Raw genomic sequence first — 26,884 nt, forward strand, 5'->3', positions numbered from 1 at the left:
GAGTTTAGTGTGATCGTTTGTGGCCAAGTCCGCTCAGCCGAAAAGTCTGTCAGAACTCCGTCGGAATTCCAGCAGAACTCCGACGGAACTCCTTCGGAAGTCTGTCGGACATAAGTCCTCTCGTGTGTACGGGGCTTAAGAGTACCTGAATTTCCTTTCCAACCCTCTGATCCCAATTCAAGAGACTGTTTCCTTGTCTACGTTTTTGCAAATAAAATCCATTCAGTGGATCTGTTGTCAGTCTCTAAGTTACTGGGCCATCTACCACGAGAACCCCTAGACATACAATGAGGAAAACAGAAGGTAACGGTAAGCCCAAAACTAACCAGCAGCTCCTTCGGGGGTTAGTGCTACATATACATATCTATATCTATATAGATATATCTATATATTTATATAGATATATATATATATATAACCTTTTTTATATGTATACACAAATATTTTACCTTTTATTTCTATTTTAAATTGAATGGGTTGTTTTACAAGGAGAGGATTCGCATATACTTTAAACATATACCATTTTCAGAGCACACCATTATTGCTATAGTTGGGGTTTAAAGTAAATATAAACCCAAACGTTTGTTAAAAGCACTGTGTTTCCAAAATAGCTTTTTCCATTTTCATCCATGTTTGCATTTTAGTGCTGCTGATCTTCTGTGGTCTCTTACAAACCACTTCCTGCTCTCCAGATGCAGCTGCATGTATGGGCTTCTCGATGGCCACAATGTCCACAGGACAGAGCCTTGTCAATCCAGAAATGAAAGTACATGAACTTGATGGCAGAATCACTAGGTTTTATTTAAATGAAAGCTGTACATTTATGATTGAAAATAACTTTTGAAATTACTAACATGTTAAAGATTATATACCATTTTTTTGTTAATTTTTATCTATTTTAAAGGAAAAAAAAATCAGCATTAGAGATTAAACTAAAGTTTCTTTTTTTTTTTTACTGTTTCTGACATCTGCATTTGTATTTGAAGCTATTAAAAAACTCTTGTTATCCCCACAGCACAGTATACCAGCAACCTGTAGAGGGCAGTGGAGTGACGCAGATGTTTAGGGAATGATACAATCTGTTAAGTATAACTCTGTATTACAAAAAAAAACAAAAAAAAAAAAACAATACCAGTAAAGCCATTTACTTACTGTATTACCTTTTATTCCAGAATTACTGTAATATGCATTTCATTAAAATATCAACACAATACACCATTCTCTGTTCAAATGTAAATGTTATGAGTTCTTATTCTTTAGCCTACAGACTTTTAGAATTGCAGTAGGATGTATTGTTATGTCATCTTCCAATGTGCTATTTAGCATAACACTTTTTGACATTGTAAAATGCTATAACATCAGTGCAGAGACCACTAAACTGTCAAGTATTTGGAATCTCAGCAGCCGACTGGTAATTTTAGCAATCAGCATTACTGTATAGTGTCTGGCCTTGTATACTGTAGAATATCATTTTCACTATCCAAATCAGAATATCATTATCCAGCATTCTAATTTTTAGTCTTTTCTATCAAAGAAAGCATTTTCATAGTTAATTTTGGACCAATCAACAGTTTGGAGGCTATTGCAGGTATTCAGTAGTCTTTAAGTAAATACATTTCTTTACATGCCTCACCCCAGGTTCAAATTGAAACCCTGGCAATCATCTCTTTCTGAATCCAATTCCCTTGGTATAATTGAAGGTTTCTGTCACATAGCGGTCTTAAGCCAGACTTATTGCAGGTTTAAAACATTCCCTTGAACACAGTACAAGTAGCAGGGTCTACTATGGCTTTATCATATCCTTTCTCCTCTAAATACCTATTTGTGTAAAACCTAGCGTTTTGCTCTGTTTTTACTTTGTAGATATAATATCTTGTATGATACTGTGATACAGTATATGGCAATATACAGGTCTGCTGCGTGTAAGCTTTGAAGATTATTTCTTAGTTTCAACATGGTGTGACATGAAATGAGCATACAGAGTTGGTGTAAGCATTTCAATGATCATATAGTGATTCTGTATTTTTTTCCTTGCTTTCTATGGCACTACCCTTTTGTGAAATGGAATGCTATTTGAAGTAAACATTAAACGATATTGCATTTGCTTTTTGTATGTAATTTGTATTGTTTTCCAAGACATTACAAAACAATATAATCAAACTAAAATAAAAAAATTATAATACAGCTACATAGAAGGAGCTATGATAATAAGAAATCTAATGGTAGAAATATCAATATCAGATGTTCATACATCTTCATAAGTAAAAAAAAAGGTAATACTTGATAAAGGAATTAAAATCAAATATATAAAAATTATGTAATAATCCTGCTGCTCACTATGGGTCAGGGAGTGCTAGTAAATAGCAAAGATGCTGCCAAATATAGATCCACATACCCAACAGGCCTACCACTTATTGTAGCATGTTAGATCTCACCAATGCTAGACCTATGTTTAGGTGGTATACTGTAAATTGAAGCTATGCTTTCTTCATATAGGGCAAAAAATAAAATACCGTATTTTTATTACTGACCCAACCAGCTGCTTAACTTCTCTTCACTCCATTTGGCCCCTGGAAGCGTCAAAGAATGCCTGGTATTTTTAGGTATGGAGCCCTTTCAATGGTGGAAGAAAGGCACATCAGTTTCTCTATATTTGTTTACAATGGATGAACAGAGAGGTTGGAGAGCAAAAGAGAACCTGAGTATTAGAAGCAGGTAAGGCAACACTGAACTTGTTGCTTTTGCCTGTATAGACATTCCACAGATTCACTTTTAAGCTTTAGCTCTTCCATGCTCATCCTTAAAGATTTGCTTGAATCACTAATTCATCACTATGTAAGCCATTGTTCCACCTTTTATGGCATAATGCAGCTTGTTGTCCTCTATTCCCTTGAAAAAAAGCACCTGAGGATTTGAAATGCTTCATACTGGAGGTCTGTGAGTACCAGGGCCGATTCTCCTTTACCATTGACCGAGCTTGGCTGTCAGTGTACCCAGATTTCATGGTTATCTGAATAAATAAACTGGTTTCTACAATGTACATTTGTGAATAATAAAGCTGTGTTTGCGTCAATACAAATAAATAGGCGCAAATTGCACTGCAAAAATCACATGCGATTTGAACAGGAATGTGGTACTATTCCTGTCTGAATCGCATGCAATTTCTCCCACTGGTCCTGTGTCCGTGTGTATAGAAAGTATTAAAAAATTGTATAACTCACATTAAGTACATATCTGGTCAAATTCATAGTATATCACGGCTGCTGGAGATGCTCCCAGAGCTGGAGGAGGAGTTCCGGGACCCTGTGGGTATTCCGGAAGTGATGTCAGCTTGTCAGCCTCTACATCTCCAGCCTTGTGAGCACCACCAGCAGCTGTGATTTGCTATCATCGGAAGGACTGGGACAACTATGCATATTTTGCATTTGACCTGTGATTAACCGCTTCCCGACTGGCTCCTGTATATATACGGTGGCAGGATGGCTCTCCCGTGTGAATCACTGTATTAGGCGGCTCCTTTAAGAGTCATAACAGGTGCGCATGCTGCCCGGCGGGGGACCCGACGTGTGTGGCCGGCGGCAGGAATGCCGCCAGCCACCTGCGATCGCATGCACGAGAGCAGAAACGGGGATTTGTGTGTGTAAACACACAAATCCCTGTTCTCACAGGGGAGGAGAAACAGATCGTCTGTTGCTACTAAGTAGGAACAACAATTGCCCCCTAGTGTTAACCTCTTCCCTGCCAGTGCCATTTATACCGTGATCAGTGGTTATTTTTTAGCTCTGATCACTGTAATAATGACACTGGCCTCAAAAAAGTGTCAAAAGTGTCCGATATGACCGTCTCAATGTTGAAGTCCCGCTAAAAAACACAGATCATAACTATAACTAATAAAAAAATAATAATTATAATAAAAATGCCATAAATATAGTCCCTATTTTGTAGACGCTATAAACGTTTGCACAAACCAATCAATATACGCGTATTGTGATTTTTTTTTACCAAAAAAATGTAGATGAATACATATTGGCCTAAACTGATGAAGAAATTGGTTTAAAAAAAAAAATGATATTTATTATAGCAAAAGTAAAAAATATTGTTTTGTTTTTTTCAAAATTGTCGGTCTTTTTTGTTTATCCACTTGCTTACTGGGCACTTAAACACCCTTCCTGCCCAGACCAATTTTCAGCTTTCGGTGCTCTCACACTTTGAATGACAATTACTCAGTCATGCAACACTGTACCCAAATTAATTTTTTGGCCTTTTTTTCCCACAAATAGAGATTTCTTTTGGTGGTATTTGATCACCTCTGGGGTTTTTATTTTTTGTGCTATAAATGAAAAAAGACCAAAAATTTTGAAAAAAAACGCATATTTCTTTGTTTCTGTGACAAAATTATGCAAATTATTAATTTTTCTTCATAAATTTTGGCCACAATTTATACTGCTACAAATCTTTGGTAAAAATAACCCAAATTAGTGGATATTATTTGGTCTTTGTGAAAGTTAGAGAGTCTACAACTGTAGTGTGAATCGCACAAAATTGATCACATCTGATGTACTGGTGGCCTATCTCGCTTCTTGTGACCCGAACAAGCCAGGAAAGTACAAATACCCCCCAAATGACACCTTTTTGGAAAGTAGACATTCCAAGGTATTTAGTAAGAGGCATGGTGAGATTTTTGATGTTGTCATTTTTCCCCACAATTATTTGCAAAATTAAGATTTTTCATTTTGTTATTTTTTTCCCAAAAAATTGTCATTGTAATAGGTTATTTCTCTCACATGGCATGTGTATACCACAAATGACACCCCAAAAAAATTCTGCTACTCCTCCTGAGTATTACAATACCACATATGGCACTTTTTCACAGCCTGGCCACATAGAGAGGCCCAACATGCAGGGAGCGCCATCAGGTGTTCTAGGAGCATAAAGTACACATCTAACTTGTTGACTACCTATTACACTTTTGAAGGCCCTGGAGCACCAGGACAATGACACGTGACACTGATGACAGATGCCACTGATACGTGGCAATGATGACACTTATACGTGGCACTGATGACACGTGGCACTGATGACAGTTGGCACTAATATGTGGCACTGATGACAGATGGCACTGATACGTGGCAATGATGACACTTATACGTGGCACTGATGACACGTGGCACTGATGACAGATGGCACTAATATGTGGCACTGATGACAGATGGCACTTATACGTGGCACTGATGACACGTGCCACTTATACGTGGCACTGCTGACACGTGGCACTAATACCTGGCACTGATGACAGATGGCACTAATACGTGGCACTGATGACAGATGGCACTAATACGTGGCACCGATGATGCGTGACACTGATGACAGATGGCACTGATAAGTGGCATTGATGACACGTGACACTGACAACAGATGGCACGTGACACTGACAGGTGGCACTGATGACAAATGGCACTGATACATGGCACTGATGACAGATGGCACTATGTGGCACTGATGAACCGTGGCACTGATGACACGTTTGAAGGCCCTGGAGCACCAGGACAATGACACGTGACACTGATGACAGATGCCACTGATACGTGGCAATGATGACACTTATACGTGGCACTGATGACACGTGGCACTGATGACAGATGGCACTAATATGTGGCACTGATGACAGATGGCACTTATACGTGGCACTGATGACACGTGCCACTTATACGTGGCACTGCTGACACGTGCCACTTATATGTGGCACTGCTGACACGTGGCACTAATACGTGGCGCTGATGACAGATGGCACTAATACGTGGCACTGATGACAGATGGCACTAATACGTGGCACCGGTGATGTGTTACACTGATGACAGATGACACTGATAAGTGGCATTGATGACACGTGACGCTGACAACAGATGGCACGTGACACTGACAGGTGGCACTGATGACAAATGGCACTGATACGTGGCACTGATGACAGATGGTACTATGTGGCACTGATAACACGTGGCACTGATGACAGATGGCACTTATACGTGGCACTGATGACAGATGGCACTGGGGACAAATGGCACTGACAACAGGCGGCACTGGGGACAGATAGCACTAACAGGTGGCACTGGGGACAGATAGCACTAACAGGTGGCACTGGGGGCAGGTAGCACTGGGGTGGATGGCACTGGGGCGGATGGCACTGGGATGAATATCACTGGGGCGGATGGTACTGGGGCAGGATGGCACTGGGGGAGCATGGCACTGGGGGAACATGGCACTGGGGGAGGATGGCACTGGGGCGGATGGCACTTTTATTTTTATTTTTTTTTATTTTCCCACTTACGGCCGCTGCAGCCGCTCAACTCTGCCCTCTCACATGCTGTCTGTGTGAGGAGGGAGAGCGGCGCTGAGAGATGATCTCATATGTTTACATATGAGATCATCTCACATTGGACACGCCGATCGCGCTGTAAACGGCCGCTGTGATTGTCCGTTTACAGCGATCTGTGTTTGCCTGTCCCCGGGGGACATGGCAAACACAGAACTTCCCCGATGCGCACCCGCGGCGGTGCCCATTGCGGAAGTAAACACCAGGCCGTCCAGGGACGGCTTCCCGGATGAAAGCGCCTGCTCTATAGCTGTCATTCCGCTATAGGGCGGGCGGGAAAAGGTTAAAGTGCAAAATATAAAAACCGCAGATAGTTATAGCTGTTAAAGGGACCAATGTACAGCTATGATGATTCGCTCAGCCGAGCCAACCTGCCATAGTATAACTGTGACGGTTAAGATCCTGGTGTTAAGTTGTTTAGAGTAAAGTGTTAATATTATAGTGTTGAATTATAGGGAATTCACACTATTAGTGTAAACAATCCTCTCTATCCGGTTAAAATACAGAGTTTAACAACTTTTATGAGTGTTAATTTAGCTCTAAACAGTGTGGATTATATAAACACCAGGGAAGTGTTGATATAATCCCACAGAGTTAAATTTAACACTGACGATTTTACTGTGAGTATCGGGAGCATTTGCGCGAGTACTGATACTGATATCGGTGCATGCCTCATAAGTAGCCAAGGTCATTGCTGGGGATAACAACAGTTGAGTGTCTTAGCCAGCGGTTGAGTAGGGATATAGTCATAAGCAAAGCCAAGATCAAGGCAGGAGGCATTTTGGCAAGGTCAGCTCAAGCAAGTGGTGAAATCCAGGAATAAAAGGTAAAGAAGTTAACAGGGACTAGAACTAGGCAGGGATCAAAAGTCAAAATAAACTGAGACAAGAGTACAGGGAATACAAACTAGAAACCTGTCAAGACCAGGATGACAAGAATAGATAAAATATCAGAACAAATCTCTTAGCTGAACGCTATACCAAGATTGTAAAAAAAAAGATATATTTATTTTTTGGTCATTTTAAAGAAGTATAGAGTCAACAGGAGATGAGCCTTTAGCCATACCCATGCATGTTCACAGCTCACCTGAACAGATAAATGAGGCAGGTCCACTTGTACCAGAACACAGAATAGCAGTAAAAACAGATAAGCAGTGGGGCCCAGGGGGACAAAAGAAACAGAAGCAAAACAAACAAGTGGACAGGATGAGCATAGGTAAGTTCCTGGCAAAATGCATTGTGGAACAAAGGTTATGTGTAACATTCTTTTTCTAAACTTAGAAAGCTTGTCCTGAAATTTTGGATGTTAGTGCAAATAAAAAAGTATCACAGACAGTTCTCAACTTTTTTGTTGTAATGATGACAATTATACCCCTTAAGTGTGCTAAATATCTTTCTCAGAAACCTTTCTAGAAGACCATTATCTGATCTACAGTACAGTACCCTGACACGGAGAACCAGCGGGATGGGATTGCACTGGAAACACATCCTCGCGGACAGGTACTGTAATGCCCCATACACATGGTCGGAAATTCCGATGGAAAAAGTCAGATCGGATCATGTTGTCGGAAAATCAGATCATGTGTGGGCTCTATTGGACTTTTTCTGTCGGATTTTCCGGTGCACAAAGTTTGAGTGCAGGATCCAAAATTTTCCAACAACAAAATCCGATTGCATAAATTCCGATCGTGTGTAGACAATTCCGACGGGCAAAGTGCCACACATGCTCAGAATAAATTAAGAGATGAAAGCTATTGGCTACTGGCTACTGGCCCACTGACCGTGTGTATGCAACACAGATTTTGTGGTCGGAAGTGTCCGACCGTGTGTACAGGGCATACGTTTAAAAAACTGGCATCGACTGTGCAATCTCAACATTTCTTGCTTGACTGTCTGTCCGTGTTCATCCGATCCGCTCTGCAGATGGATAGAATAATAGGATTTTCCTCCGTCTGCAGAATCGGACAATAGCGGAGGCGGACGATATCGGGTGTCTGCGGATGTTGATCCGCAGACACCCGTTATCCCATAGAAATGCATTTATGTCCGTATTTCATCCGCAAACGGATGGATGAAATACGGACATAATGTCCGCATGTGTGAAAGGGGCCTTAATATACTGTTTATTGTTAATCCTTATACTGTACCAGACTATTTTGGAGAAGCACTCGTAAAGTAAAGTTATTCATGTTATTAGGGTAATTTGCCTCACTGAATATTCTAAATGAATGTTGTGAATTCTTACCGAACATTTCCTGTTCTAGAAAAATTTTAAATATGATGTGACTTTTTTTTTAAAGAATAATAACACACATATTAACCATTTGCCCACTGTATAACCTAGATATACAGCTCTACTGCGCCAGATCATGTACCTAGTAAGTGATCTGGCATGCGTGCCACTGGCGACCTGGCTCTGCCATGATTTTACACAACAGATTGTGTTCAACGAGTACCGGCACCCACTGATCGACCGGAACACACACAGTAAGCAAGGCAGAGCCGTGTTTTGTCGGTGGGGAAGTAATAGATTTTCTTTCCCCTCAAAGCAGGGAATAAAATTGATTACTTCCCCTAGTAAAAGCACCACACTGTAGACACATAAACTAAGGCACGTGTTTAACCCTTTGATCGACCCTAAAGTTAACCCTTTCCCAGCCAGCGGCATTAATACAGTGACAGGCATATTGTTAGCACTGATCACTGTATTAGTATCACTGGTTCCCAAAAAGTGTCAAAAGTGTCAATCAGTGTTAGAATGTCTGCCGCAATATTGCAGTACCGCTATAAGTCGCTGATCACCGCCATTACTAGTAAAAAATGAAACATTTAATAAAAATAAATAAAAATATCCCATAGATTGTAGACTCTATAGCTTTTGCACAAACCAATCAATATAATAATTTTTTGAAGAAATTTATAAAGAAATGTTCATTTTTTTTATTGGATGTGTGTTATAGCAGAAAGTAAAAAATATATATATATTTTTTTTCCCCAAATGTTTTTTTTTATAGCGCAAAAAAGGTGATCAAAGACCACTAAAAAGTTATATTTGTGGGAAAAAAATTACATAAATTTTATTTCGGTACAGTGTCACACAACCGCGCAACTGTCAGTTAAAGTAACGCAGTGCCGTATTGCAAAAATGGCATGGTCATTAGGAGGGTAAATCTTCCGGAGGTCAAGTGGTTACTAACGCCCATAGTAATGTTAAAATGAACCCCAAGCACATATAGAAAACAAAAATGATATTAAGATCATTATATATTTTTTTGTTAATGTAAGCCGTGTGAGTACCTTAAATTGACCTGGTATCAGCATTTCGAGAGGTAGCACAATGAGACAATAAGGTGTGCTGCAGTACTCATGATTAGCAGCAAAAGAGCTTCAAAAGATATATGCCACCTGAGTATTTTGCTGTTTGCCTGGAGATCAACGTATAATGAAAATGAACTGATAAACATGAAAAGGTCACATACACTGTAAAGATAAATTCAAATAATGTTTAGAAATACTTGCCTGCATACAGAGCATTGTCTTTGAGGCTGCAGCGCAGTGAACATCACAATCACAGAATAGTTACGGGGTGGTGCTTTCACAAATCTTCTGAACTTGTCTCCATTCATACGGATGACTGATCGGCGAGAGCTCCATTCCATCATTTGCTCCACCTTTTCACTTAGAAGGTTCTAGAGGAAAGAGTACGGTACATTATTTTTTCATTAATGAGTTTGATATTTTGCTCTAGGTTTTTAGTGATGTTAGAATGGCAATATACAGTATTTGGAAGAAAAATTATTTTGAAGGAAGTTCACACCTTTACCCATGTAACCTTACAGCATTATCTGAATATAGAGGGTATGGGAGGGGAGGGGAGTAGGATCAGAATACTAAAAAACCCAACTCAAGTCAAGTTTTTAACCTGCCAAGTTTTTCTTACTGTTAAGCCAAGTAGACACAATCAGAAATTCTGCCAGCAAAAGTCAGATGTGAGCTTTTGGTCAGAAATTCTAACCGTGTGTATACTCCATCAGACTTATGCTGGTAGAATTTCAGCCAGCAAAAGATTGAGAGCAGGTTCTCTATTTTTTGGTCGGAAAAAGTTCAGATCGGAAATTCCGATCGTCTGTACAAATTGCGACGTGCAAAATTCATACGCATGCTCAGAAACAATTTGACACATGCTCGGAAGCATTGAACTTCATTTTCGCGGCTAGTCATAGTGTTGTACGTCACCGCGTTCTTGATGGTCGAAAGTTCAGAGAACTTTTGTGTGACCGTGTGTATGCAAGCCAAGCTTGAGCGGAATTCCGACGGAAATACCATCCAAGTTTTTTCCCACAGAAAATCCGCTCGTGTGAACGGGGCATTAGTCTTCTGGGAAGAGTTGATCTTTTTTTTCCTAACCCTGTGACAACAAGAGAAGAAATGAGGAGAGCAGTTGCCCCAAGGATTAGAAGACATAGACAGTAATAATCATCTAACAGAGGTTTTAACCCTTTCTTATTTTGCTAACATATGTTTTTTTTTTTTCTATGCAAATATTTTTACCATCACTTCTTGTCCTAAAAGGCCACATATCACAATAACAACCAAACTGGAATTCTATCATTTTCTTTACTCAATTCAAAACAAAAAAGTTGAAGTTAATCTTGAAGCTTCTCGGGGGAACAACGGTGGTTGGGTTGGGTTTTTAGATGTGGCAGTGATTTTCACGTTTTTAATGAACAAAAACACAAGTCAATAACAGGCAAAACATTTCTCCATATTATTTTTTTTCACAAAAAGAAAAAAAAGAAATCGGCCTGTCATTGCTAACTATGCCCATGCAACTCCAATGTAGAAGGGAGAGATTCTCACTGGTCTCACCTTCTGCAATGTCACATCTCAGCTGCTGTCATTCAACCTGTGTTAGTGATGGCCATGCTAGCAGAAGTTTGACTATGGGAGTACAGGCATGGCATCCTGTAACTCCCAACGTCCCAAGTAGGAAGGAATAAATGCAAACTAACCACACTAGGATAAATCTGCTATTGTCCTTGGTGTGCTCAGCTTAAAGCAGAAAAGAAAGGAGACTGGCAAAATCACCATGTATACAAAAATGTCCATCAAAGACAATCAAAAAAGTACTAAAGGACTTTATAGCTATATCACCACCGAAACTGGTGTTGCAAACACACGGTCGGACAAAGTTGTCGGAAAATCCGATCGTTCAGAACGTGATGACGTTATTTCGTTACAACGGGACTACGCTCAGGCTAGTAGCCAATAGCTTTGGTCTGAGCATGCGTGGCACTTTGTCTGATCGGAATTCTCTACAAACGATCGGACAAAGTTCGATCGGATCATGTTGTCGGAAAATTTCATAGCCCAGCTCTAAAACTTTTTTTCCGACGTAAACAGTCCGATGGAGCCCACACGCGGTCGGATTATCCCACAACGCGGTCTGATTAGACATTTTCTGCCGGAATGTCCGACCGTGCGTACAAGGGCTAAGACATACTGTATACTGTATAAGCAGATACAGTATGTCAACGTATAACTGCTCCGGTATAAGCCACTAAAACAGCCCCCTGGATGTATACTAATACAATCTAGCATGTAGAGCAATAGAACAACTGTAGCCTGTGGAGAGGTTACAGTTTCTCAACACTTTTCACAGACATTCTTCTTCAGGAGAAGGGTGTTCAAGGAACCTACAGATAGGTCTTCCATAAACATTTGCTGAGAGAGGAATCCCTGCCAGTGATTAGGGACATATGGAAAAAGGTATCACAGGACAGGCTGCCTGTTCCAAACCCTCCACAGTCTACAGTTGTTCTATTTATTCTATATGCTAGATTGTATTGGTATCTGGAGGTCTGTTTTTATGGCCCTTACCGGAGCAGTTATATGTTGACATTCTGTATATGCCTATATAAGGCTTGGGAACGAATATACAGGATTTTTTTCATTTTAACAATATTCATATGTTTTTAACTATTTGGATTTTAATACCACCTACCTGGTGGCTAGGTTGTGTGGATAAGTAAAAGCCTGTTTTTAACTAATCCATGTCTGTCATACTTTTGGAGGTGATACATCTATAAAGTCCCTCAGTACCTTTTATACTGTCTTTGACAGACATTTTTTTTATATATTAGTTCTGAGATGTGGTGTTGGGCAACTCCATATTGGATTCATGGCATTATTTAGTGGGGTTACCAGGTACTTAACAGCTAACAATAAATACATCAGGCTATATTTATCAAAAAGCTCATGTAAACACAGACACATATCTAAAATAATTTAGGGTAGCAAACTTTAAAAACTTCACAAAAGAGTCCTGGATTCTGTAATGCAGCATATTGTTTGCAATAGGGAGTACTCATTATTTAGCAGATAACCGCACTGACTGATGAGAATCTCTGCTTTGTTCCAGGTGCTATCCTCTTCTCCTTCAGGCTGGATTCACACCTATGCATTTTTAGTGCTTTTTGCATCTTGTAGATTTGTACTACAGAACGGTTTCATAGGAAACCATGTTAAATGGACTGTAGTGCAAATCTGAAAAATGCAAAAAGCACTAAAAATGCATAGGTGTGAATCCAGCCTTATAGTACTAGTTGGTTTCGTTATAGCTAGCCCCTCCTCACTTCTTCCACATTTCCTTAGTCAGTTTTAGGTATTCACAGGGGCAGGGCTTAGGGAAGTTATTGTTTTCTTACATTTCTAAAGACTAGAACAATCCTCTATACTGTAATTAGATAAAGTGAAATTGCGCTGTCTTAAACTTTTTTGTCTTATTGAAAAGTTAAGCTGTCGGTGAATGATGCCAAGTTGGTGGCATGGCCAAGACAGGCATGTGAGAGGACGCATCTCCCACAGGCATTAATCAGGTACTGATCCTCCCCCAGCTGTCCGATTGAGAACCTACCGACATATGCTGCACACCTGTACTCAGGAGACACCTGTGGAACCACCGCCGGCTCTTTGTACCAGAAGGATGACCCGCAAAGGACAGGGAGAGGCCGCCGGTCCGGAGATCCAAGATGGCGCCGCTGTGCTCGCTGTGAAAGGGGCACCATGAGGCCAGACAAACTAAACCCTAAGGCAAGTAAGCCACCCAAATCCCTCAACTAAGATCCCCCAAAGGACATGGTGTACTATGCCCAGAAGCTGTCTGGGATTAGAGCAGCCACCCCGCTCAGGGGACACACAGCACAGGCAGCACAATATGCAGACAGCGCCTGTCCCTGATCACTGGGGAGAGGAGGAGGGAGAGCAATCAGACACCATAGCATTGGAAACCCAGGCCCCTGAGGCACAAGACACAGCACCACCCACACTGGCAGATATACTTAAAGCTGTACATAACTGCACTGTGTCTGTCAATACATTAAAGGTCTCAGAGAAGATGTGCCGCTACTAAGGCAAGACATGCAAAAAATCCGCAAAGCACCACGGCTGTGGAGAGCAGAGTCAGCGAGATGGAGGACCATATGCAACCCATGGCCCAAGACTCCAGAGCAGCGCTACAGATGGCGCGAGACGCAAACGATCATGCAGAAGATTTGGAAAATCATCTGCGACAAAACAACATACGTATAGTGGGACTACCGGAGAAGGTGGAGAGCAGAGACCCCACTGCATTCGTGGAGAACTGGCTCATAGAAGTATTCGGCAAAAACGTATTCTCGCCCCTCTTTGAAGTGGAACGCACGCACAGGGTGCCATCTCGCCCGCCACAGCAGGGAGGCCCCCCTAGATCCATCCTGACAAGGATACTTCACTACCGGTATAGGGAGGCTGTATTGCGCCAAGCTAGGGAATGAGCGAATATTCAGCACAATGGAACAAGGGTGTCATTCTACCCAGACTTTTGAGCAGAAGTCCAGAGGCACAGGGCCAAATTCATTGATGTCAAATGCCAGCTGAGGCTCCTGCAACTACCGTACGCCATGTTATACCCGGCAAAACTCCGGATAACAGTGAGGGATCAAGCGCAATTTTTTGAGTCAGCTAAAGAGGCCGCAGCATGGCTAGATCGCAATGAACAAGCACTGCAAAGAAGAGCACAAGAGGATGAAGATTGACATTCGCACTGTGAGATGTCCCGCGGACATATACAATAACAAAACGAACGGAACTTTATGTTTATCTTGTTCGGGGGGACCCCTCGCAAAATTTGTTAAAAGGACACTCCCAGGCTGGGGGAAAAAATAGTGCATGATACAATGAGAGCGAAATGGATGAAACAATACTAACTCTAAGGTTGACTTTAGATAACAGATGGCGACAGATGAACGCTAACACAGTTAAAGCTGCCCTGTTGGCAGCCAGCAAAGTTCACGGACCAGTTTGGTCTGCTGTTCCAACTCATGCTTTTTTATTTGGCAGTTGTTGGCCAACAAAGGTACAATACAGAAGACAAGGATACCGGGAATGCTTGAGCACTGAGGAGTACACCAAGAATGACCCGATGGAGTTGAAAAGGTACCCACCTACAGGACCGTATGTATGTCCTCACCCACAACTCTCCTGTCAAATGACTCTTATCAATGTCACAAATGGCTAAGGTCCCCATAGTGTCCTGGAATGTCAGAGGCCTGCATTCCCCTCTAAAACGCACTATGATCTTTATGTGCCTGAAGAAATTCCTCCCTGGGGTAATATGTCTCCAGGAGACCCACTTGACGGTAGAGACAGAATGTTTTTTGCGTTACTCTTGAGTGGGGAAAGCCTATCACTCTACACATACCTCCTTCTCCAGGGGGGTAAGTGTATTGGTCCATGGAGCCCTGGATTACCAGGAACTTGAAAGTGTCATAGACACAGAGAGGAAGTTTGTCTTTATTCATGGCAGATTTAATACGTTGACATGTGTGTTGGCTTGCATATACATTCCCCCGCCATTCACGGCAGTGGTACTACAGCTCCTCCTGGCATTCCTGGATGGTAGACCAGATGTTCCATTGCTTGTGATCGGGGACTTCAACTGTTGTCTGGACCAAGTGGCGGATAGACAACCAGGATCCAGACCCTCTGCCCTCTCCAGGAGTACTCCCCTGGCGAGATTGTTGTAAGAGGTGGGCTGGGTGGAAATCTGGCGACACCGCAATCCAGATGCAAAACAATTGACCTGCTTTTCGAAATCATATTGTCTAGAATTGACCTGGGGGTTGGGAACCTGAGCATGCTCCCGTTTATAGCTGACATGACACATAGACCCTGTAGCGTTTCAGATCGCTCTCCTCTGGTGGTCTATCAGCATCTGCTCTCCTCCTTGGCCGAAAAGAAGAGGTTTTTCATGAAACAGACAACAGGCATTCTTGGAGGAGGGTGAGAAAACCGGTTGCCTTTTGGCGCGGATTGCAAACTCTCACCAACGTTCGCCTGCGATAGGGGCTATCAGGTCTCAAGCGGGTACCTTAATGAGCCAGCCTGAATTGATTATGCAGGAGTTAACGGGGTTTTACAAGAACCTATACAATCCTGGCACGGCACACACCCAAGAGGACTTGGATTTAAACCTGAGTCAAATTGCTTTCCCTGAGCTGTCTGAGAGTCAACGAGCCCAACTGGAAGCCCCACTCACAGTGGAAGAATTACAGATGGCAGCGGGGATCTTCCCCAACTGTAAGACCCCAGGGGAGGATGGCATACCCACAGAAGTCTATAAACATTATTCTGAAGTGCTGATACTGCAACTACTAAATGTTTTCAATGAAGCTAGAGAGAGAGAGAGAGGCCCTCCCCCCATCCATGTCCAAAGCGAATATAGTCCTACTGCTCAAATCGGGCAAGGACCCAGTAGACCAAGGGGCTTACCGCCCAATTTCGTTGCTTCAAACCGACATTAAATATTAGCAAAAGCACTAGCAATTAGATTGAATGGGGTGATAACATCTATTGTGCATGATGATCAGGCTGGCTTCATGCCCAATATATCCACAGCAGTCAATTTGAGGAGGTTGTTCCTCAATATCCAGTCCCGGGCAGACAACATGGGTAGTAGAGCAATGCTGTACTTGGATGCCACTAAGGCATTCGACAGCATAGACTGGAATTATCTATGGTCAATTTTGCTGAGATTTGGCTTCGGCCCGAACTATATCTCATGGGTAAAGCTCTTATATAGCCAACCACAGGCTGCCATCAGGGGCTTCGGCTCCCTCTCTCTGGGGAATCGCATTGAAGAGGGGAACGAGACAGGGCTGTCCCCTGTCCCCCCTCCTCTTCGCGTTAGCAATTGAGCCACTGGCTATTGACATCAGGGCAAACCAAAGTATTGAAGGCTTCCATTACGGAGTCATGCAAGAAAAAGGTCATGATCTACGCGGACGACATGCTACTTCTGCTGGGGGACACAGATACCTCCCTTAGGGAAGCCATGTCAACCATATCGAGATTTGGAGAATTCCCCATTGATCATTCCTCTGAAGACGTTTCACACTGTAAACACAATTTTTCGCAGTGTTATATGGAAAGATAAAAACCCCAGGATCAAACTGGAACATTTTCAACGGTCCAAGGACAGCGGGGCTGCCAAACCCCTGGCTGTACTACCTGGCGGCTCAGCTGCAGCCCCTCATTGGCATGATTCCATCAACAGGGGGGACAGAGACTAGGCCGCACAGCTCCTCACAAAAGCTACTAGTGCACAATGTACATAGGGGCCCTATCCCCATGGCGTTGGAGGCCTTGGCCTTTGCCAAACCCTACAAGAAATACCCCACTCTCCATTTAATCCAAAAAGTATGGAATAAGTCTAAATACATTCAAAATCAAGATGGTTGCACGGAGTATAGTCCCATTTGGTGGAATGACACATACACGGAACTGGCCAAGCTACAATCGGGAACTAGATGGAGGAGGTATGGGGTTACACACCTCAAGCACATATTCCGCAATGGGGTGCTGCGCTCATTTGCAGATTTAAAGGAATCCTATGATCTTCCATCCTCAATGCACTTCCAATATATACAACTTAGACACACTGTGGCAGCACAGAGTCGTTCTTTGGAGTGGCGATTGTCCCCGACCCCTTATTTAGCCTTTTGGAGGATGCTGCCTCATCCAAAGGATTTATCTCTCAGTGCTACACTATCCTGTTGCAATCCGTGATGGGGCGGCATCCTCTGAAGGAAAGGGAAAGGTGGGAGGCTGATGCTGGACAACTAGATGGGGAACAGTGGGAGGAAATATTTCAGGCAGTGGGTAAGTGCTCATTGAATGTATCTCAAAGGTTGACACAACTGTATATCCTGCTGAGAACATACTACACCCCCCACAGGCTTCATTTGATGAATACGATATGTACTAGGTGCAAAAGAGAACACGGCAGTCTTATCCACATGCTATGGTGCTGCCCCAAATTACTTACGTACTGGGAAAATGTAGTAACCACGGTCAACTCTGTATTTAAAATATCCCTCCCACAGGACCTGAGAGCGTGCCTCCTGGGTGTTCTGGAAGAATATGAATGGGAAGAACACTGCAAAGAGGCCGTACTTAGAGTCCTATTCCAGACAAGGAAATTAATCATGATACATTGGAGAGCCGAGGCTCCCCCGACTACAAAAAGAATGGATTGAAAATATTGAAGATACTACGTATGGAAAAATTAATATATCAACATAGAGGTAGCACGCACAAGTTTGAGACTGGCACCGGAGGACCTGATAGTAGATAGACTTCTGGGAGTAAATGCTGGGTGAGGATTGAGAGAGGTGAAACAATAAAGGGGATACTGTGATGTCACTATGGTTGATGTATAAGGACATTTTTTTTGGTGGAACAAACTGCTCTGAACTCCAAAATGCAATAAAGAATAGATGCACTCTGTACAATAACATTTAATGCAAGAAGGAATATACTTGTAATGTACCTATGCAAACTAAATAAAACTTTGTTGGATTAAAAAAAAAGAATGGTGCCAAGTCAGCAGGTGATTATACTGCCCAGACAGACTGGGTCTAAGAAGGTATGTCAATGCATAAAGTGGAATTTGAAACAGAATAGAGTTAAGCTGGACATACATGGTTCAGTTTTTTAGCCAGTGAGATGAATGTAGGAATCCTTGGTACTACTCCATTGTATTCTGACAGCAGGGAAACTCCCCCACTGTCAGAACACACAAATCAGTGCTGCAGCCCATAAACAAAGGCAGACCGTATATATATTATTTTGATCAATGGTCAGCAGGTGACTATAAAACAGCCAGACACTGTATGTCTGAAAAACAGCAGCCATGGCATGATAAGAGAAAAATACTTTAATTATCTCATAATCTTGTTTAATGAGATGTCTGAGATCTGTTTTAAAAGTACTGATATAATTTTATATTGTTATGTAACTTTTTCATTATTTTAACCTCTGAGATTTCTTTTTTTCTTAACTGAAGTTCAAAGTTGGTTTGAACAGATAGTTTATAACAGCTTGATTGGTGACACACAGAGCAGCCAGATTGACTCCACAAGTTCAATTCTAATTCGCACTTTTGCTATGCTTACAAAACTTTCTCGTTACTTCAGCAGATGGAGTGAATACTCCAAAGAATCTTAGTGAATTTCCTGCAATTTCATCTCAACACAATTCTTAAAAACTATTCAAGTCAATCACTCCAGCTTGTTTACAAGACAAAAAGCAACAGGGTAACACGTTAAATGTGCAACATCACATAGAGCAGAGCAGCAGGAAGCAAACTGATTTGAGATACTGAACACTAATTAGTCAAAGCTCTTGACTAAAGAATATTTTCAACAACATTTATTTACAGTTAATTTTGGTAGGGATACAAATTTGATAGAAATGGAAAGTGTCAATTGGCATGTAAAATCTAGTCAATGCTTCTTTATTGTGTGAAACTATGATCGCTAATGAATATAATGCTAAAGAAAAACATCAGCTTATAAACAATGTTCTCACAAGACAATAAAATGAGCTGCAGCAAAACACTATGGAAGCTCTGAGAAACTGGAAAACGTCCATACAGAGGACAACGGAAAACATCATGCAATGTTTCTATGCAGGTGTGTCTAAGCTATTAAAAAACAAGACATTACAAGTAATTATCACTAGGCAAGTTACCCAGAACTTAAATTGAAAAATGAACTTCAAGTACCACCCCCCATATCTTCATCTACTTAAAAAAGTCTTTGTTGTTTCTGTTCTGGAGAAATTACAATAGACTTTAGTGCTCTGCGTTTGTCTTATTGTGTGTTTTACACAGGCTGCTTGACAATGATCGCTGTACAAATGTTGTGGACATCAAATCTGCATTTACTAATAATGAATAGTTACAAAAAAAGGCACATGGATTCTGAGAACATTAAAGTGGTTCTAAATCCTTAGAGTTTTTTTACCTTAAAGGAGAAGTCCAGCCTGGGCTCGTTTGGCTGGGCTTCTCCTAGGGGTAACAGGAGTGCAACTCAATTTGCACTCCTATGACCCATTTTCAGCAGAGAACGGTCTGAAGTCCGCGCTCTGCTGATGTCACCAAGTTCAGTCCAGGCACCACATCATCCTGACTTCAGAAGTCTGGATCCGCCAGGTGTCTGGACTGATATCTGTCTCAGCCTGTCAGCGAGTCACTGAGAGGCTGAGATGGGCGCTTCTCGCCTCTACACAGCTCAGCGCTCCAGTGAGCATGGAGGAGCAGGAGAGCTGCTGAATGACAGTCAGCAGCTCTCCTTTCAGGGAGCTGAGAGAGCTGAGCCATTAGCGGTGTTCGGTGGCTCGGTTCTCAGTGCAGAGATGCCAGGGTACAGATACAGCATCGGACCGATGCTGCATCCACCTAGGCAAGTATGACTTGGGGAAAAAAAAAAATAAATCCTTACTTCTTCTTGAAACCGTTCTATGCATTAAAGACTTAAACCCCAGAAGATGCGGCTGCTGAATGACCGGGCCATTTTTCACGATTCCGCACTGTGTTGCTTTAGACAGTCCCATCCCCTCTTCAGTTAGAACACAGTGAGGGAACACAGTTAACCCCTTGATCGCTCCCTAGTGTTAACCCCTTTTTATAGCACTGATCGCAGTATAAATGCCAATGGTCCCAAAAATGTGTTAAAAGCATCCGCTGTGTCCGCCAAAATATCACAGTCCTGATGGAAAACGCAGATCGCCACCATTACAAGTAAAAAAATAATAATAAGAATGCTATAAATCTATCCCCTATTTTGTAGACGCTATAACTTTTGCGCAAACCAATCAATATACGCTTATTGCGATTTTTATTACCAAAAATATGTAGAAGAATACATATCGGCCTAAACTGAGAAAAAAATTGCTTTTTTTTAAAAAAAAAAGGGGACATTAATTATAGCAAAAAGCACAAAATACAGTATTGTGTTTTTTTTTTTCAAAATTGTTGTTTTTGTTTTTTTATTATAGCGCAAAAAATAGAGAGATGATCAAATACCACCAAAAAGGACATCAATTTTGTTTGGATGCAGCGCCGCATCACTGCGCACTTGTCAGTTAAAGCGACGCAGTGCCAAATTGCAAAAAAAATCCTGACCATTAAGCAGCCAAATCTTCCGGGGCTGAAGCGGTTAAAGATATATATGAACTATATTGGCAAAAGTATTGGGATGCCTGTCTTTACACGCACATGAACTTTAATGGCATCCCAGTCTTAGTCAGTAGGGTGCAATATTGAGTTGGCCCACCGTTTGCAGCTATAACATCTTTAACTCTTCTGGGAAGGCTGTCCACAAGATTTAGGAGTGTGTCGATGGGAATGTTTGACCATTCTTCCAAAAGTGCCTTTGTGAGGTCAGGCACTGATGTGGATGTTCTAGGTATTCTATCGGGTTGAGGTCAGGACTCTGTATAGGCCAGTCAAGTTCATCCACGCCAAACTAGCTCATCAATGTCAAAGTATACGGTATAAATAGTTTTGGGTAGCAAAGGGCTAAAGTTCCAATTAAGCTATTTTTTTGTTGCCATTGTCACTTATTAAGGATATTTTCCTTCACTTCTAGTGCTGGAGATACAAAAGAAAATGAGAAAAAATCTCCCCAATTTGAGGGAAATCCCCATCTCAGTCATTTGTCACTAGAACATTGTTCCCTTTGAATTGAAATTTGATTAATTCCCAACTTTTGCTCTGATGAACTCTAAAATTCTCATCACTTTTTTTTCAGTGTCAACAGTCAAAAGGACTTTGGGTTTGAGAAATGTACAAAATTCAAGGTGATCGACAGGCTGACCGATCCGGAGGGCAGATATTTGTTCCTGAAAGGAAAACTCGGGGACAGGACCTTTACACTAGCAAATATATACAGTCCAAATAAAAACCCAGTAAGATATTTGAAGCAAATCCTGAGGAGACTTGCGGATTTCAAAACAGGAGATGTAATATTGGCGGGCGACCTTAATTTTTGTATGGATCCACCTCTTGATAGTACGTCTCGTGCAAAGGGGATGAGTGGGAAGAGCCTGAAAACAATCAAACTCCGATTGAGACAAAATCAATTGATAGATGTCTGGAGGATACAACATGAAAAAATAAAAGATTATACTTTTTTCTCCCCGATGCCCGGGACGCACTCTAGGTTGGACTACATGATGGTAGACCATAGACTGTTGGAGACTGTATTGGAAACAAAGATAGGAATAGTATCCTTGTCAGATCACTCAACGGTGACAATGAAGATGAGAATACCTGGAATACACAGACATCCGTTTACCTGGCGGTTAAACGAAAACCTTTTACAGGACAATAAAACCGCAGAAACAATACAGAAAGAAATAGAATTTTATTTCTCGACGAATGACACCGGTGAGGCGACAGGCGCCTCCCTATGGGAGGGACATAAAGCCTATGTTAGAGGTATCCTCATCTCCATAGGGGCAAGAAAAAAAAAAGGAAAGAACAGAGGAAAGGGAGAAATTAATGAGGGAGGTCCACAGATTGGAGCAGGAGCACAAAAAACAAAAGGGCCGACAACAGGAACTCTTTCATCAATTGATCAATAAGAGAGAGGAGCTTAAAGACATGTACGATCAGGAAGCAAGAAGGGTATTAGAGGGGAGAGCTAGAGAGAGATACTATGGGGAAAATAAAATAGGTAAATATTTAGCGAGACAGGTGAAAAGAAAGAGAGAGATTAATTTCATTGAAAAAATTCAGGATAAGAATGGGAAGATTGTCCACACAACTAGGGAAATTGCGGAAGTATTTAAACAATATTATGAAGCTCTGTACAATGTAGGTCAGAAAGGGGAACAAGGTAAAGGGAAAAAGGAAAAAAAACCAAAGAATTCTTGTACAAAGCTAAACTACCACGATTACTAGACTGTGACAGGCAGAACATGGATAGACCCATTACAGAAGAGGAAATTCATAATGCATTAAAAGAAACGGCACTAGGAAAAAGCCCGGGCCCAGACGGGTACACGATCTCCTACTATAAAAAATATAAGGACATTTTGGTTCCTCAATTTTGTAAACATATAAATGGATTAGGTACAAAATACGAAATGGGAGGAGAAGCCCTGCGAGCTGCAATAACGTTGATCCCGAAGGAGGGCAAAGACCATTTGCTCTGCTCTAATTATAGGCCGATAGCCTTATTGAATACAGACATAAAGTTATACGCCAAAGTTTTGGCGGCTAGACTAAAGGAAAAAATTACAGAACTGGTACATCCGGACCAAGTCGGATTCATACCCGAGAGAGAAGGTAGGGATAGTGGGGTGAGGGCACTGCTCCTTATCCAGGCCTTAAAAAACAATGGGTCCCCAGGTCTATTCCTGTCAATGGACGCCGAGAAAGCTTTCGACAGGGTAGACTGGGGACTCATGTTAGAAACTTTAGAAGCGATGGGTATGGGCCCAAGGATGATCTAATGGATTAAAGTTCTATATAATAGTCCGCAGGCTGCGGTAAAGGTTAACGGAGAAACATCTACACAGCTTCAAATGGGAAATGGCACCAGACAGGGGTGTCCGATATCACCCCTCCTGTTTGCGTTATCTCTCGAACCGTTACTGGCCTCGATCCGAAACAATCCAGATATAAAGGGGATTAGGGTGGGAGAGGAAGAGCACAAACTCGCAGCCTTTGCGGATGATGTGCTCTTTTTCATCATTAACCCTAGGATAACGATTCCGAACTTGCTAAGGACACTGGAAAAATTTGGTAAAATATCAAATTTGAAGATTAACCTTGGCAAGTCCGAAGCTTTAAACATTAATATCAGCAATCAGGAAGAGGAGAGACTTCGAGCAGAATTTCACTTCCCCTGGCTTAAGGAGATTAAATACCTGGGAGTTCTCCTCTCAAATACTACTAGGAAAATATATATGAAAAATTACATTCCATTATTAGATGAAATAAAGAGAGAAATAAAAAAAATCTCAACCAGCCCCCTCTCTTGGTTAGGACGGATAAACGTGGTTAAAATGATTTTGGTCCCGAAGATCATATATAAGTTCCAAATGTTGCCCATTTCACTCCCTGTGGCCTTCTTTGAAATATTAAGAAAATTAATCTCTAAGTTTATATGGCAATATAAAAAGCCGAGAATTGCGTTTGCAGTATTAAGGAGGGGGAAAAAACAAGGGGGGTTGGCGGTTCCGGACTTGAAAAGATATCATAATGCAGTGGTTCTCTCACGGGTGGTGGAGTGGGCGAAAGATGTAAACGATAAGAGATGGGTTAGTTTAGAAAATGTAATATGTCAAGCACAATTATGGAGAATAATATGGAACCCTCCACAACATAGGATAATGGGTCCTAACACACATGAAATAACACGATACGCATTTAAAATCTGGGATCGAATTCATACACAAAATAAATGGGGTTATAACTCACCTTTGATTTTGTTAAAAGAAAATGATTACTTTCCACTGGGAAAACAAGAAATAGGGGGGAATTGGATAATAAAAAATAATGCACAATTAAAAGATATATTAGTGAAGGGCAAACTAATCACTTTTCAAGCACTAAGGGAGGATACTGAATTTATGAGGATTGATGCTTGGCGGTTCCTCCAGTTACGTCAGTTTGTCGCAAAACTGCCCCAACCAATACGAAGTGAAGAAGAACTAAGGCCCTTTGAATGGCTCTACCAGAGAGTAAAATCAAAAAATAACATAGGCCGAATATATAAAATACTCTCAGAGGGGGACGAACTGGAGGACCCGGCGTTTATCAAAAAATGGGAAAACAAGCTGGGGTCACAATGTAGCACTCAAATTAGAAAGAAAATATTTAAATTAGTTCACTGCGCGGTGGGGGATAATAAACTGATAGAGACGAATTATAAATGCATAGCAAGGTGGTACGCCACCCCTGACAAACTGAGCAAGTTCGGAGTCGAACAACCCTCGGATTGTTGGCGGGGATGTAAGAAAATTGGGAATATGGGCCACATTTGATGGGACTGCCCCATCATTAAAGAATATTGGAGGAGGATTATTGACATAATAAAAGTTGTAACAAAAAAAGTAGTAAGAGAAGACCCATGGATTGTTTTATTCCATGGGACAGACGAGCCAATAAAACAATATAGATCCACGGTGATCCCCATACTACTTGATACCGCAAAAGGCTTAATTCCGAAAAAATGGCGAGAGAAGGAGAGCCCTAAAATACAGGATTGGATCTTCCGAGTAAATGAAATACAACACATGGAATGTTTTAAGGAAGGGGGAGAGGAATTAACAGTAAAAGAGGTCGGTGTGGGGAAATGGGAACCCTGGGAAAAATTTAAAAAATCATGGCGATACGTGGAGGAAATAACACAATAGCACCAAGGATAAGCAACTCCTGATAGAAAAAGATGATTTAATTATGAACCCCATGAGAAACTGTCAAGGAAGGGTAGGGGGGTGGGAAGGGAGGGAGTGGGGGAAGATAGAAGGGTATTTAAGGTTCAGAGGGAGTATGTATAAATTAAGAAAGTATTAAGAAATGTTTGTAAATGGGAATAATGTGTTTCCTATTATTTTTGTATATTGATGGAAAAAATAAATAAAGATTAAATAAAAAAGAAGTTTTCAAACCAAATAAAAAAAAAAAAAAACAGTCAAAAGGACAAATATAGAGGGAGGATCTTGCAAACAGGGACTCAGGCAGCAATAAAAACTTGACAGATGATCTTACCCTTTCCTGCTCTATCCAAAAAAAATTAAATACAATTGATTTCACATACATTTTATTCAAGGTAAGAGTAAAGAACAAAATGCAGTAATCTACAGTATACCAACCAAAAATATTGATCTTTCAGCTATCTGCTGCATGAGTGACAACAACTGGAAAATGTAGAACTTTGGTTATTTACCCTGCAGGTTCTTCTGATGGGTTTGAGTGATAGTCACACTAATTTTAGTAATGAAATCATAACCATTAATTGTGAGAGAAATTGATATTAGTAATTTTAGTTATTGAAGCAGACTTTCTCCCTGATTCCTTACCTGAAACCAGCACCACTAATTAAATAATTATTGCCAAATACATACATATAACGCATATTGGTTCCATTGTGCTGGCTATACACTTGTATATTTCCAAATTAATGTTTGTATGGAAATGAGTATCAACATTTGTGTGAACATTTTCAGTGCATTCCATGAAGAATGTTATTCAGAAGTACTTCTTTTGCTTTTAGCGTTCAATTTTGGAATGAATGGACCAAATAAAAAAAATATTAGAATTTAGTTTGTAAAAAATAAATTCTATTCTACTTCGACATTAATTTGACCCCACTAACAATTACAAGATTGATTTAACATTCTGAATAAGAACCCCCATCAAATCATTCTCTGCAGCTATTACCTTTTGTACCACCACCCCCTCCTTGTAGAATGTAAGCTCTATGAGCAGGGCCCGCCTGTACCTTTTGTATTGTACTGTAATTGTGTTGTCCCCACCTATACATTGTAAAGCGCTGCGTAAACTGTTGGCACTATATACATTGTGAATAATAAGAAGAAGAAGAAAAAGAAAAAAAAACATTCAACTGAATTCTACTAGTGTATTGGAAGCTTTATTTCTTACTTTGTCCCGACATGCTATTGTTCTGTTCCTCCTTTTGTAAATCTTCATAGTGCACATCAATGGTGGCCATCATAGCTATTTCATTAAGAATTCTGGGAAAAAACACTTTCTACCCCTGCAATTTTGAGAAATCCCACAAAATTTTTGGTGACGATTGAGATCTCACCAGAAAGGCAGAGGCGACTTAACTATTTCCAGGGAGCAACTGTGAGTTATTTTAGAACAGGCGACCACACCAAGAGGTAGTCCAGTGGCATCATATTCATTGTAGCAACATGTGCACTGCACATGGGCCTGAAGGGCCCCCACTGTGCTCTGACCCATACTGCATCAACGGATGCTTGTGAAAAGGGATCCCCTGCACTGCGATCAACAGCAATGGCACAGCGGGCAAGGGGAGGCTAGTCCCAGAGAGAAGGTAGGACCGGTCCTCTTCAATACAAATAAAAAGTGCTCTTTATTTCAGCAGCAGGGAGTCCAGCCCACAGGTGGATGTTTGGTGATCCACACAGAGTG

At 41.3% G+C, this 26,884-nt stretch overlaps 1 protein-coding gene across 1 annotated transcript in view; it reads right to left on the reverse strand.

Moving 5' to 3' along the window:
- Positions 1-26,884, reverse strand: part of TUSC3 (tumor suppressor candidate 3) — a 384,734-nt gene that overhangs the window by 164,665 nt on the left and 193,185 nt on the right. The window contains exon 2 of the mRNA XM_077477420.1: positions 9,889-10,058. Within this exon, the coding sequence (XP_077333546.1) occupies positions 9,889-10,058 (170 nt within the window). The remainder of the gene's footprint in view (positions 1-9,888; positions 10,059-26,884) is intronic.

This window comes from Lithobates pipiens, unplaced genomic scaffold, assembly GCF_037356315.1.
Source record: "Lithobates pipiens isolate NorthernLeopardFrog02 unplaced genomic scaffold, aLitPip1_a1.2 Scaffold_13, whole genome shotgun sequence".
Taxonomy (NCBI): Eukaryota; Metazoa; Chordata; class Amphibia; order Anura; family Ranidae; genus Lithobates; species Lithobates pipiens.